At 41.6% G+C, this 15551-nt stretch overlaps 1 protein-coding gene across 1 annotated transcript in view; it reads left to right on the top strand.

The window, feature by feature from the left end:
• Positions 1 to 15551, top strand: part of cpxm2 (carboxypeptidase X (M14 family), member 2) — a 182947-nt gene that overhangs the window by 158740 nt on the left and 8656 nt on the right. The window contains exon 12 of the mRNA XM_078223391.1: positions 11231 to 11370. Coding sequence (XP_078079517.1) covers positions 11231 to 11370 — 140 coding nt within the window. The remainder of the gene's footprint in view (positions 1 to 11230; positions 11371 to 15551) is intronic.

Genomic DNA, 15551 nt, shown 5'->3' with positions numbered 1-15551 from the left:
TATTCACTCGCTAAGTGGCCCATTTTGGCACATCTGTGACATGCTTGTTGTTGTTTTGACTTCTTATGAACAGTTCCCAACTTGTGCATCTTCATTCCTGCACCAAATTATAAAGCCTCTTTAGCAGCCAAATCTACTGACACTGCGATTTCTACTGCTGTCTTTAAAGTCAAAGCATGTTCAAGTAAGCAATCTTCTTTGGATAGCTTCATTTTGGTGTTCACAAACCAGGTGATCTCAAAGAGTATCTTATAAGGACTCACCAAATTCACAATGTTGTGCCAGCCTTTTTAAGATTGCCACAACTTTGTAATGCTTTCACCTTCCTTTTGTTTCCTTCAGTGAAACCTGAACCGTTCCATGATCAGTGACTTTGGAGAGTAATGCTCTTCAAGGATCTTTGTCCAATCATCATAGGTTTTGGTTCCTGGCTTTGATGGATGAACCAAGTTCTGGAGCAAATTGAAATTTTTACTTCCTATTGTACTGAGAAAAGCTGGTATGAGCAACTCATCTGCAATTTTATTTGCTTGTACAAAGTACTGAAAATGCTCTGCACAGGTGCTCCATAATTCATTTTCTTCATTGAAAAGCCCCAATCTTTCCATTTGATTTCTCTTGCAGGCATTAGTGACTTGAGTGTTGAATATATTCAAAGCTCGTCGAGACTGATTTTTGGTCTCTCAGGGAATTGAGAGATATGGGAAGCTGGCAAGAAATTGGACTTGAGGCAAAAGATATATTGAATGGTGCAGCAGGCTTGAGGGACGGTACAGTCTACTGATGTGCCTTGCTGTTTGCAACATCTGTGGATAGAGGAAAAGGGTTAATGTTTCAGGTTGATGACTTTTCCACCCTTGGTCAAAGAAAAACAGTTGTGTTTACTACTGTTCGCTTTTTAAACAGTTTTCACCAGACTTGATATTTCCGACAAATATTTTTGAAATATTATCAAGATGGAGTTACATCACGCTCAAACTGATTGAATTACCTTTCATTCCAATATCTATTTAATCAGTAAATTCAAATTACAAATTTTATAAATCCACGCCACATAATAACCAGCTAATCAGAAATCATACCAGCTTTGGCTGCGCTGGAACTGTGCCACAAGAAAGGGTGCCAAGAGGAGTGGTGCCACAAGCAACTTTTCCACTAGAACCTGTGTCAAATGGAAGCGTGCCATGAAGAAGGCATCATGAGGAACCATGTCATGAGCAATCACACTTAACCACCCCGCAGGGAAATATGTTACAGGGGAATGCACCATTGAGAAGCAAGTCATGATTTATGTAGCAAGGAGGAACCATGCCAAGAGAAATGGCGCATAAGAAACTATGTCACAAGGGACCACATGCCATTAAATATATCTTGTTTAACATTTCTCCTCTTCACATTCTTTTAACATATGTTATAAGCAGAATAAATGTTGAAAGCCTATGGAATATGATATATATCCCAACGGAAACACTGGATGTAAATCTATTGTGACGTCATTGCGTGTGATTTATCAAGTTGGTCCACCGGTGGATAATAAATGTCTCATGGTTTTCATAATGTATCCTCTACATCCTTAACATCTGTTGTTGAAACCATTTTCTGAGAAAGAGTAGAGGATATACAATGGACATTGGGGATACTTGGTGTATTCCATTAAGGAGGGTTACAATGTGGGGAGTCGGATAGCTCAATTGGCTGGACAGCTGGTTAGTGATGCAGAGTAAGGCCAACAGTGCACGTTCGATTCCCGTACCAAACTGAGATTATTCATGAAGGCCCCGCCTTCTTAATCTTGCTCTCACCTGTGAGGTGTGATGATCCTCAGGTTAAATCACCACCAATCAACTCTTGCCGTCAAAGGGCAGAGCAACCTATGGTCATCTGTGACTTCACTCACTTGTTACAATTTGATGAGCGGATACCAACACAAGTACACATTATCGAGATATAACTTATGAAAATAATAATTTTGTTCAGAGAAGAGAAATAATTTGCATTTTTATACAGCCTTTCACATTCTCAGGACATCCCAACTCCTAGTGGATTACCTTTTCTGAAGAATCTGTTGATATGAGTTGCAAACCTACCCAGAACTCAGTCATCAAGCACTGGATTGTGTCACATTGCAATATACACCAGGAAGCTCCTAAATTTGGCCCTTAGTTGGTACTGAGTTAGGTCTGTACCAAGGTAGCAGTTCTGGAGCTAAAATAACTTGGCACCTCTTTTCAAAAACATGGGGAGATCGATGGGTATTTCTACTCTCAATCTCTCTGCAATAGCCACTGCTGGAAAGCAATTTTGTATCATCAACAAATATAGTGGGCAGGATTTTCCTACTCGCTTGCCACGAAACAGGAAAATCTCACCCGAGGTCAGCGGACCTTTCCATGGTCCACCCCTTGCCCGCTCCAATTCCCATGGCTGGTGGGATGGTAAAATTTGCCCCTGTGTCATCCATAAATGAATACCTTAGCAGCCCCCACTACATAAACTCACATTTTAAAAAATTCATTCATTGGACATGTACATTGCTGGCCGGGCATCTATTGCCCGTCCCTAATTGCACTTAAGGGAGCAGTTAAGTGTCAACCACATTGCTGTGGCTCTGGAGTCACATGTAGGCCAGACCTGGTAAGGACAACAGATTTCCTTCCCTAAGGGAAGTTAGTGAACCAGATGGGTTTTTACAACAATCGACAATGACTTTTAATTCCAGATTTTTATTGAATTCAAATTTCACCATCAGTCGTGGCGAGATTCGAACCTGAGCATTACTCATGAATTTCTGGATCACTAGTCCAGTGACAATACCATGATGCCACCACCTTCTTTACATGAATAATAACCATTTTGGCGAAATCCCAGATGGCTGCTATCACCCTTGAGACTATACACCAGCATAAGGCAGAGATGAGAAGAAGGGAGAGGTTTGGACAATTTATTGTTCCATATGGTATGATCTTAAGAAATGGATCATAATTTCACAGCTCAGTGCAAAATAATTTACAGCAGTGAAAGGAAATAGACAATGACTAGACAGAGGTGATTAGCAGAGATAGATGTGATTCGGGCTGCCGGTTCATATACAAATCAAAAATAATGAAGATTCCCATTGATGTAATTGATACCATTATCCCGTCATTTTACATTATATGCATACAATATTTTTCCTTCACATGGTTCATGAAAAAGAATGGCATTTTATAAATGAACTGTACAAGAACAGAGGCTTCTGTAAATTGTATTGAGCCTCACATCTAGACATAGAAAACCAATATTGGCAACATCACATTGCATAAAGCTTTTGAGTGGTAGCTTACATGGTTATTTTCATACAGAATAGTAACATGATGAATTGATAATACACAAATGTGAATTATGAGTTGGAATTCTCTCAAATTAATTCATGGATCACTGTCAATGATTATAGTGTTTAACCTCTGTTTATAATCAACAGAATGGTCTAGAATTTCCTCAGTCTAATATTTGTACCATTATTTGCATAGAAACATAGAAGATGGGAGCAGGAGGAGGCCATTTGACCCTTCGAGCCTGCTCTACCATTCATTGCAATCATAGCTGACCATCCAACTCAATAGCCTAATCCTGTTTTTTCTCTATAATCTTTGATCCCATTTGCCCCAATTGCTATGTGCAGCTGCCTCTTGAATACATTCAATGTTTTGGCATCAACTACTTACATGTTGCTTTCTGTGACTGCTCCGACTAGAAGTTGCGAACCAATTCTCTGAAGAGGTCATTTGCCTACGCTTGAATATAGGTACCAATATAAAGCAGGTTGAACTTTAGTGTGACTAATAGAGGTTTCGCAATATAAAAGTGCTGTACAAAGATCATTCTTCGAATGTTTGGAAGTAGGAGATAAAAGTGCCAGTTGCTGCTTTTCACATTCTTTTTTAATTTCTGTTCTCAGTTGAGTAGAAATTGGGCCACATTAAGCTTAAGTTTATGTTATTAGTGTCACAAGTAGGCTTACATTAACACTGCAATGAGTGCCAACATCCTGTAGCCAAAGGATGCCAAAAAATACATTTGAGCCAAGATCGAGTTGGGCTATTCTTTACTTGGTGGTTGCCAATATCAAGCACCAGGTCCCCTAAATATCTACATGTGAAGTCAAGCACATGTTTTAAGACCCCTCACAAATGTACTGTACCTGAGAGATATGCAGAGATGATGCACACCAGGTTCAATGGGTGAACAGGACATTCTTCAAAAGCTTTTTTTAAATGGCTACAGTCGTAAGCTCCTATTTGTTTCCAGTTGCTCTTTCTCTATGATTGTACATATAGGTTTAACCTTAACTACCAGCACACAGCAGAGAGAAAAGTCAACAGACACACACAATCGAACACCGAGTGATTGCACACAACAAGCAAGGTGGTTGCTGGTCAAAGTGCTGTTCAAGGTTATTAAATGTTCACTCACTTAAGGTTTTGATTTTTTTTTTAAAAATGCTCTATCATACTATCCTACCAAATGCTGCCTTGACAATGAGTGCAGTCTATCCCCTCCTTAACCCGCTCCCTTGTTTCCCACTCAAATTACTATCCAGGGACTTACCTTAGGACATTCTACTGGTGAGATCGGTGACCCAATGTTCATACTTCTCAAATGCATGCTCTGTCTGTAGAGGAATCAGCAGCTCATGCATTACGTGGCATTAAGAACCAATTTCGGGCTGACCTCAAGCTCGCTGGTTGAGGTGAGTGTTGTTCAAAATGAGCCCAGAGAGTTGACCATATTACCCCTTGGGCTCTAAGTTAATACAGTCAGGAAGAAGATCTGCAATGTCCTTGTTGAAGACTCACAAGAACTTGTGGAGGAGATTAAAAATGAGAAGAGACTGACTTCCGGGCAGTAGTACAGCCAAACCAGCAGGATCTGGGATCATGATGCTTGAAGGGAGGTAACTCTGTAACTCCCAAACCCAGATCAGTGTAAAATGAAGTTCAACAACATGATCAGAGTGAGAAAGGTAAGACACTTTCTTTCTTGTCCACCCTGAGCACTTACACACCAAATGCTCTGAAAGCAGCATTCATTCATCTGACAATTCAGGCTGTGCTCAGCTTCAGGGTACCTCCATTGTGCTATGCTGATGTGTACATGGCTTCCTAAACATGCAGCAACTGACTAATGCATCCCTGATGCAGCCTGCACCAACTTGGCATCCTTAAACCAGTACTGCTCACACACCAACTCTGCAATTACACTTCAAACATGGTTAACCAACTGCAAGTCTCACAGCTACTACCTATTTCCTTGCAGGACAAGTTGGTGCACAATACCTACTAGAGACAGATCACTGGAAGGCAGATACTCTGTCTGAAAATCTTGACCTCCTTTAAGGAGAGGGCTATCTAGCTCCAGAGCTGTGCTATCACAGCAGCTATATGGTACATGCCAAAGCTGCAGAATGCGCTGTCAGGTAAATACCTAGGTATTTATTATCTCTCAATGGCAACTCACTGTACAATTAAACACACTTATCCTTCCCCTTTTGTTCAACATATGCTGTGGCCTGAGATGAATGTGTTACCTATGCCTTTCTTTCCTTGCAGATCTAGTCCAGCAGAAAGCAATTGAGAAGAAGGGGAACAATTCAAAGAGCAAGGAGGTTTGGGCCTCCAGTTTTCTGAAGGCCCAGGTGGCCAGGAGGAAGACCGGAGCTTTATTTTTCTGTCTTCCACTGAGGGTGTGCCATCCTCTAACTTAACTCCATATGTTCAAAGAAAGGGTGCAGAGATTGACGGTTGGGAAAGGAGACTGAGTTAACCAATGTCCGAGCAGCTCACTGAGTGAGACAGATAGCATGTGGAACTCATAAGAGTTGCAAATGGGGAAAATCAAAGCCACTTCTTGTTAATTGGGCTTCAGAGTTCTAGAACCCAAGTCTTCTTCTCTCACAAGTCCAGCAATTTGAAAGGCACATGGTGTGCTCTGAGGATGATATTGCATAGGAACTGAGAGGAGTGGGTAAACATACACCAGTTGAGTTCACCTCTGCAGTAGCTCCTCGGGAAAGAGAAGCAGAAGGGCCACATGAAGCCTTCACCTTCATGTTAGCAGGACCGAAGTTCAGGTGACATTCGAGGACGCACTGGGATCACCTTTTATTCTGCTTTCCATGTGTTGACCAAACCAAGATTTGATGCCATCATTCCAGCCATCCAGCTGATAACTGGTGTCAAGTTGAAGGATAATCCTTGTAGTCTAAATGCCTGTCTTTGAGCACTGCCGAATACACCAGAACTCATGAGAACATAAGAAAAATAGAACTCAGTCCTTCTCCTGATGTCTACCATAGCAGTGGAACCTAGCGGGGAAGAACATGCTACCCAGGAGCTCCCTCTAGAGGTACAGCCCGTAGTAACTCCAAAACAGGAAGCTATTAATCAAGGACTACCCTAGTCCCATGACTCTTCAAGCCAGTATTAGAAGCTTAGTATGTCCCATTTCCTGGTCCTCAGGGGACTTTTGGATACAGCATCAAAATAGGTGGTAGGAAGGGACATCTAGGCACTGGGATTTCATAGAGCGTTAGGAAACAATAGAGTAAATTATTTATGAAGGCTGCTTCGCACGTTGTTTTCTAGGGACTAAGACCTCTGCCTGTGGGTGAATTGCTTCTGACAGCTGGGCAATCCAAGTCAGACTGGTTCAAAGATGGCATTCCCAGGTGTGTTGTGAGTCAGTTTAAAGAACTGTTCACATAAAAATGCCTTTTGTTGTTGAGTAGTAATGCAGGTCTGACTGAGAAAAAAGTCAAAATAATTGCTGGGAAACTCAAAAGAAAGTTGCAGCTATCAAAGAAAACTGGCCTTAAGCTCCTCAACTGCACTGAAATCAGATGATGGTGACAGTGCAATGGGGGCATTACAGTAAAAAAACTCTTAGAATCCCTACGGTGCAGAAGGAGGCCATTTGGCCCATTGAGCCTGCACTAACAACAATCCCACCCAGCCCCTATCCCCGTAACCCCACATATTTACCCTGCTAATACTCCTGACATTAATGGTCAGTTTAGCATGGCCACTCAACCTAACCCACACATCTTTGGAGTGTGGGAGAAAACCCACACAGACACGGGGATAATGTGCAAACTCCAACAGACAGTCACCCGAGGCCAGAACTGAACCCGGGTCCCTGCTGTTGTGAGGCAGCTGTGCTAACCACTGTGCCAACTAATGCAGTGGAGCTTTGGAAATGAGAAGTACAGAGAAATGGTCAAACAGAGTGACTCAACTTACATACAGAACATTTTCAGTGCAAAACTGGCAGAAGTCACATACACACATGCTTCCACAATAAAAACAGGGCATGTGCTACACGACAATTTCAGTGAAAGATACAAGGATATTCCAGGTCAATATCTTACCGATGACAATGACTTCAAGACACGTTTCCAATTACATCAAAGCTGCTACAACTGACTCCAAAAAGAGAACACCATTAAGTCAGTGTTACTGACATCTTTAATCCAATGTTTGAGCTTTTAATAGAAAATTGACGCAATTGTGTACTACATCTGGCATGCGAAAATCTGCAGCGCAGAGCAAACTGAGCACAAATATCTGTGTCACTAAAAACCTAACTAATTACAAGATATTGGGTGGGATTCTCCGGCCGCGCTTGCCCCAAAATCAGAAAATCCCGCCCAAGGTCAATGGACCTTTGCATGGTCCGCCCCCTGCCCACTACGATTCCCGTGGCGGGCAGGACAGGAGAATCCCCCCATAATCAAACAAAATCTCACAATTTTCACTCCTTTAAAAAACATTACTATTTGTAGTATATTAAAAGTCTTGTGCCTGCACTCATTTTAGTCTACAAAACCTCACTTCACATTCACATGTTCCACTTCTGTACCAGGTTTTCCCATTATCAATGACTATGCTGATGTTTGTAATGGAAACTAGCTGTGTAAACTTGCTGTATGGTTGCACTTCAGTTTTACCTCTCCCAATTCCTGTCAGTCAGCGCAGAGAAACCTGCAGCCAGCTCTAATTCTTTGTTTTCAATATTATTTGTCACGTTTGCTGCTTAACCATCACAGTAATGCGGAATTACACCTGTATGCTATGGACCAATTTATTCCTCACCCTCTTAATCCCACATCATGTGAGATTGACTCTTATATATTGAAGGTCTTGGAGATGAGTGTCTCTTCTTTGTGCTAATTACTTCAATGCAATCTGGGTGGTCCGAACCAATGGGAATATTAAACGTGAGTTACACCCAAAACTGCCTGCGGCCATGTTTTCTGAGACATTTCACAGTTGTTCAACTTCAATTTGCCCAAGTTAGCTCCACTAACTGAACTGGTGATGCCCCAGGTTACAATTGTGAGATTGTGCCATTGGCACTGCTTCAGGAGAGCTCTTCAAATTATGCTTAGTTCCTTAGGCATACAGGTACTAGTAGGCATGTTTTGAACATTTTTCATATCAAAATATTTAATATTTTAAGTCACTTCAGTGATTTCTACATCGATTATTCACAGAGGAGGACTGATTACAGGATCCTTCCTCATTGAAAAGGCTTATTTTTCTGATAAACACATTTTCAACTGTGAGTATAACTGCATCAGATTACAACTCTTAAATATATAAATGAAATGACTGGAATGCCATTAAAAATATCCATCTGGTTCACTAATGTACTTCAGGAAAAAATACCTATCATCCTTATATGATGATATATGTGACTCCAGACCCACTGGTTGCTTTTAATTGGCCTCTCAAATGGCTGAGCAAGTCGTTCGGTTCTATTAAAACTGTCATGATGAACAATAATGAGAATAAAACTGGACTGACCACCTGGCATCAACCCAGTCACCTCGTTCGGACACAGCAAAGGTATGCCCAGCTAAATCAATCCTGCAAAGTTCTCCTTACTGACATCTGAAAATTGTGCAACAATTGGGAGAGCTGTCCCACAGAGTAGCCAGGCAATAGCCTAACATAGTCATACTCACAAAATTATACCTTTCAGTCAGTGTCTCTCACTCCTCCATCACCATCACTGGGTAGGTCCCGCTGGCAGGACAGATACACTAGAAGTGAGAGTGCAATGGCATATAATGGTGAGGAGTTCTTAACATTGATTTTGGACAGCTAGATCTCATGGCATCAGGTCAAACATGAACAAGCAACCAACCACCTGCTGATTACCTTTCTTCAAATCAGGAATCATTGCTTTCCAATGTTGAACATCACTTGGACGAAATGCAGGGGGTAGTAATGGCAAAAAATGATGATTTTTGGGTTGGAAAATGTAATATTTATCACTACAAATGGCCTGGCCGTACCACTGCAGACTGAGCTGTTTGAGTCCTGAAGGAAACATCCACCTGACTGAGCCTGCAGCGGGTGGCAAGGGAGCCAACAGGGGTGAAAAACCTACTTGAACTCCTCCTCACCAATATACACACCACAGATGCATTTGCCCATTACAGTATTAACAGGGCCGACCATCAGTCAGATCTTGTGGAGGCAAAGACCCCTCGAGGACGCCCTCCATTGTGCTTTGTGGCACTGCCACTTGTTTTAAATGGGATAGACTCAGGACAGATCTAGTCACCCAAAACTGACCATTCATGCTGACCATCAGCAGCAGCAGAATTATATTCAATCGCAATCTGCAACCTAATTGCCTGGCATATTCCTCACTCCACCATTACCCTCAAACCAGCTTCAATGAGGAGTATAAAAGGGCAGCCAGGAGCCACACTACATATGCTTAAAGTGAGGTGCCAACCTGCTGAAGTTACGCCACAGGACTGCACGTACGCTGAATAGTGGAGACAGCAATGCAATGCTGCAGAGCTAAGCAATCCCTTAGCCAATAGTTGGGACAAAACAATTCTGCTGAAATGTCATCAGCTTTAAATGTTGGCTCTTTTTCTCTCTCCACAGATGCTCTCTGACCTGCTGAGAATTTCCAGCATTTTCTGTTTTTACTTCAACATTCTCCTAGGCTGGTCTTCCATCTTCTACCTTCTAAAAATTTGAGCTAATCCAAAATTCTGCTGCTAGTATCCTAACTTGCAACAAGTCTCGTTCAGGTACCCTGCCTGTTCTCGCTTACCTACTATAGCTCCCGGTCCACAAAATGCCTCAGTTTTCAAATTCTCATCCTCATGTTCAAATGCCTCAGCCCACCCTAACCTTATAATCTTCACCCCTACAACCTTCCAAGTACTCTGTGTTCTTCTGTTTTTTTGTGGCCCCCCTTTCCTTCCTGACGTCTCACTTCCTTTGCTCACAGTGGCTTCAGCCACCTAGGCTGAAGGAGGCTTTGGACTTCCTTTCCCAAACCTTTATGCATCTCCTCCTCCATCACCTCCTTCAAAATTCTCCTTAAAACATGACGGGCGGGATTTTCCAGCTGCACTCACCCCCAAGGTCGGAAAATCCCACCCGAGGTCAAGTGACCTTTGCATGGTCCTTGCCCAGCCCACTTCGAATCACGTGGTGGACGGGATTGGAAAGTTCTGCCCAACATTTTTGACTAAGCGTTTGATCAGCAATCTTAAGCCATTTTTAGCCTCAGTGTGAATTCCAATCTGATTAAACTCCTGTCAATTGCTCTGGGATGTTTTACTTTAAAGGCAACATATAATGCAAGTTGTTGTTGACTCTACCATGCCCTTTAATGTATCACTTGCTGTATATAAAACTTTGATTTCCAAAGTTCTGCATTCAATCATCAAGAAGTACCCTAAAGTAGTGAAAGCACAAACATTTTCTTTTTGAAAGTATTCACAATGGGGTTGCAAACAGCAACCACAGTAGTTTATTTAAAAGCAAATTACTGTGGAATGCTGGAATTTGAAACAAAACCAAAAACAGAAAATGCTCTGATGAAGAGTCATCCAGACTTGAAACGTTGGCTCTGTTCTCTCTCCACAGATGCTGCCAGACCTGCTGAGATTTTCCAACATTTTCTGTTCTTGTTACAACAGTTTATTTTCCTCAATGTATTTTGAAGAATGTTAACAATGTGAGAACGTTAGTATTCTAGAACAATTCGATGCTCGCAAGATATATTTAAGTAAGTTGGAAGTGGAAGTAAATGTTGAAGAATCAATGTTAGCAAAATGTGGAACTTTAATTTGATTGGAATGAAACATTTCTATGATAATTGGCCAGATAATTATTAGGCAACTGTTCTGAAAATAACATTCTTTTCTTTCTTAAAGGCATGAATGACTTCAGTTACCTGCATACAAACTGCTTTGAAATTTCAATGTACGTGGGATGTGACAAATTCCCCCATGAGAGTGAACTCCCAGATCAGTGGGAAAATAACCGAGAATCTCTCCTTGTTTTCATGGAGCAGGTACATTATAGAAGAGTCATTCACTGTATGATATATCCACGTCGATAACATTGATAAGGGATTGACTATTTCTGGGTGGAGGATATGATACTGTTCTAGTGCAAGACAAGCTGGACTGGGTGATAGTAGTGGACAAAAAGTACGTGAGGTCACATATCATTTTAGGAGTGACTGACCGATGTCACAGAGACAAGCAACCAATTTGAGGCCCTGGCTTCGTTTACATCAAAGTACAGGATGCCAAGCATTTTTTTTTGTTTGAAGTTCACAGGATTAAAGTCAGGCCAATATCGGGAATGGAGTTGACAATCACAGAGTGTGGTGCGGGGAAGGTGCTGGGGTGGCACCTCCCGGCCCCACAGATATTAGAATCACACAAACCCAGCAAGTCTACATTTATCAGCCACACAACTGATCAGAGCAGGCCTGGCATGCACTCTGACCAATTGCAACCAGCAATTGGCAATCAACATCTCAAATTACATCGTAGCCAAAAGGCTGAAGTAGACAGCCTTTTCAAAATGGCGATGATGCATTGTAGAGCTGAATCTGGTGGTAAAGTTAACCGTCCAATTTCAAGGCTGTTACCATTCCAATAATGCCAGAAATGACATTAAATGTGATTAAAAGCACACTGTTCCTTAAAATGCATAAATATTTTGTCGACCTAATGCATCAGCCAAACATCTGTATAAATAAAAGATGTGCAGACATGCGGCATGTTTGAGAAATGTGGTTTCTCTGAAATTTGAAGCCAAGTTTTGATTATTTGATCAATTGATTTACTAAGATTTATTCATGTGTGAGGTATGTCATACCTGCTCCTGTTAGGCACAAGGACAGAAAAGTAGTCTACAGTTGTGGCCCATTTCAGGAACTATTATAGCAAATGATAGCTGCTGTTACGGAGGTGACGGCTGGGGTGGCTATAATTGCATTTCCTGAATGGAAGAAGACTGCTGCACACAATGCCTGTCAGTCTGCCAGGAATGTACTCATGTTAGTGCTATTACTGCCTCATTTCTGCAATGAGTCATCGCCACCCTGCTGCATTTGACATACCCTCTGATATTTCTCCCATCTATGATAAGCCTGGTAGCCCCTTTGTGAATAATTAACTCTCTTCATTCCTCTGTTCCGTGTTCCTGGATCAAAACATGATGCAAGGAGCTTAAGTGGAAGCAACAATAGGTCCTTGTGTGCGATTGTTGCTTTGAATCAGAGGTGATAGTCATTCTTTGATGCTGGAATGGTGATAATAGGCTTAGCAAAAAGAGCTTCAGTGCTCAGAGGTCTTATTGTTGAAGCTGCAAGAGTGTCCAATATTATTCTTACTAAAATGTGACCTGGGTTGACCAGCCAATTAAATTACCAAAGAACAGCTGGCCTAGCCAGCGAAGTCCACATCCCGTGAAACAGTAAAAAAAACTGACATTTGCTCAAATTATGCCACATTTCTGTTCAGGTTGTTCCATTATTCTAAAAATGGCAGCACCTATATATACAGTGCAAAAAGTTCAGTGGCATAGAATCTCTGAGAGTTACTTCACAAGTCGCACATTCTAAAAACAAAATGTCAAATAAATCTGCTGCTCTTCAGAGCGGGCACTCCAAACTATCATCTCTCACAATCAACCCACAGTCCCAGTTCCAATGTCACCACTTTGCCGAGTGCAGTGGATCAGAACTTCAATGCATCACTAGTAATAGATGCAGATCCGCATTTAACATTGCAGGGCTTTATAAATGGTGAGGGTTCATAGCCCACCTTGATGCATGAGTAGAAGCTGAAGGAGCCCACACCCACCTTTCTCTGCAAATTCCAGCTTGGAACAATTTATATGTCCATTCTCCACTCCGCTACATCAAATCTCCCTCCTCCTGATCACTACCAAAACTAGGGCTTCCAAAGCATCATCTGAGAACCAGGGCATGTAACTTTGATGCCTGGCAACCAATAACTTTGTTCAGCAGTGTTTTCCTCCCTCTATTGCCAGACTGCACCTCCTTTTCGAGAAGCTCTGGCTGCCATCAGAGACCACTGATGCTTGGTTCTCTCAAGCAGCCTTTGAATATCATAGCCATGGTGACCCACCATCCCTTCTTTTATGGGATTGTCCCATAATTGAACCCGCCATCCTGTGCCCTGCCACAGAGTTGGGCACCCTGAGCGCAGGTAGTTCTGGCTGCTATACTGACACAATCGAATGGGATCCCAGCATCATTGTAGCAGGTGCATGCAGTGCACACCTCAATAATTGAATGTCAACACCTGAGCATTTTCAGGTAAGATCCTATTCCTGGGGCACTGAAATATGTACTAACATACAAATTAAGAGCAGGAATAGGTCAGTCAGCCCCTTGAGCCTTCTCCACCATTCAATAAGATCAGTTTGTAACCTCAACCCCACATTCCTACCTATCCCAATAACCTTTCACTTCTTGTTAATCAGGAATCTATCTACCTCTGCCTCAAAAATATTCAAAGACTCTGCTTCCACTGTTTTTTGAGGAAGTGAGTTCCAAGGTATCCTCTGACAGAAAACATTTCTCGTCATCTCTGTCTTAAATAGATGACCCTTGATTTTAAAACAGTGACCCCTAGTTATAGTTTCTTCCACAAGAGGAAACATCCTCTCCACATTTACTCAGGCAAGACCCCTCAGGATCTCAAATATTTTAATCAATTTGCTTTTCAACCTTCTAAACTCCAGTGGATACAAGCCTAACCTGCCCAGTCTTTCCTCATGACAACTTGCCCATAGAATCCCTACAGTGCAGAAAAAGGCCATTCAGTCCATCATTGTTTCTTCAGAAGGAACTCTTCAAATGTAGACAATAAAAATATAACAAAACTTACTCCAACTTATAAATCAAAGAAAGGGTTTAATAAAGAAACTTCATTACTCCAAAGTTGGGGCCTCGCCCTGGGCCATTCTAAGTTCCCCACAATTCCCAACAGGTTCTTATTTATAGTAAGTCAGCTGACCATCTCGTCATTCTGTAATTGATTCCATGGTTTACTGGGGTCAGCTGACTCTTATAGCTTGTTACCATTGGTCACGTTACATCCGATACAAAATTGTCACTGGTTACATCCTAACAATAATGTCTCCAAGAGTGCATCTTACACAGGCCCACCCCCAGCCCCATCCCTGTAACCCCATGCATTTAACCTGGCTAATTCACCTAGTCTACACATCCTTAGACACTAAGGGGCAATTCAGCATGGCCAATCTGAACATCGTTGGACTGTGGGAGGAAACCGGAGCACCCGGTGTAAACCCATGCAGGCACGGGGAGAATGTGCAATCTCCCCACTGTCGCCCAAAGCTGGAATCAAACCTGGATATCTGGTGCTGTGGAGCAGCAGTGCTAACCACTGTGTCACCATGCCCTTCGTTCCTGGTATTAGTCCAGTAAACCTTCTCTGAGCTGCTTCTAATGCATTTACACCTTCCTTAAGTAAGGAGAGCAATACTGTACACAGTACTCCAGATGTGGTCTTACCAATGCTCCCCTGTACAGCTAAAGCATAACTTCCCTATTCTTCTATTCAATTCCCCTCACAATAAATGAAAACATTCTATTAGCTTTCCTAATTACTTGCTGTACCTGCATACTAGCCTTTTGTGATTCTTGCACTTAAGACACCCAGATCCCTCTGCACTTCAAATCTCTCACCATTTAAATAATATGCTTTTTTAAATTAAAAAAAACTAAATCATTGCCTTCAAATTATTCCACACCAGGACATTTAAAAAGGCCCTTTTTTTTTAGAAATAATGCCTTTTAAAAGCAAAGAAAAGACATTTGACTTGAGAGATGCCATTTTAAATGTGTTTTCATTGAATTTTGTGTTTAAATACAGTTTGTGAAAAATAATCCCAATTAACCAGTTTATATTTATTTACTAGATTAAACTTCAGGGCATGTTGCTTCAGTTGCTTTGGTATCACACCTCTACAAATGCCTCTCTGCATATCATCCTACTATTTATCACCCTTTATAAATACAAATACAAAATTCAAATGATAGGTTAAAAATCTTACAATCATTCAGTGAATAACTTTTTCTATAATTGATTCTCACACTTAAAACTTCTTAATTCTTTAGGTGATCTCAATTGCTTTCAACATGCAGACTATTTAAATGACTTAACTAAACTTCCTGCAGATTTC

Source organism: Mustelus asterias, chromosome 11, assembly GCF_964213995.1.
Source record: "Mustelus asterias chromosome 11, sMusAst1.hap1.1, whole genome shotgun sequence".
NCBI lineage: Eukaryota > Metazoa > Chordata > Chondrichthyes > Carcharhiniformes > Triakidae > Mustelus > Mustelus asterias.
Note: the sequence above shows the minus strand (reverse complement) of the source record. Positions and strands in the feature narration are given on the sequence as shown.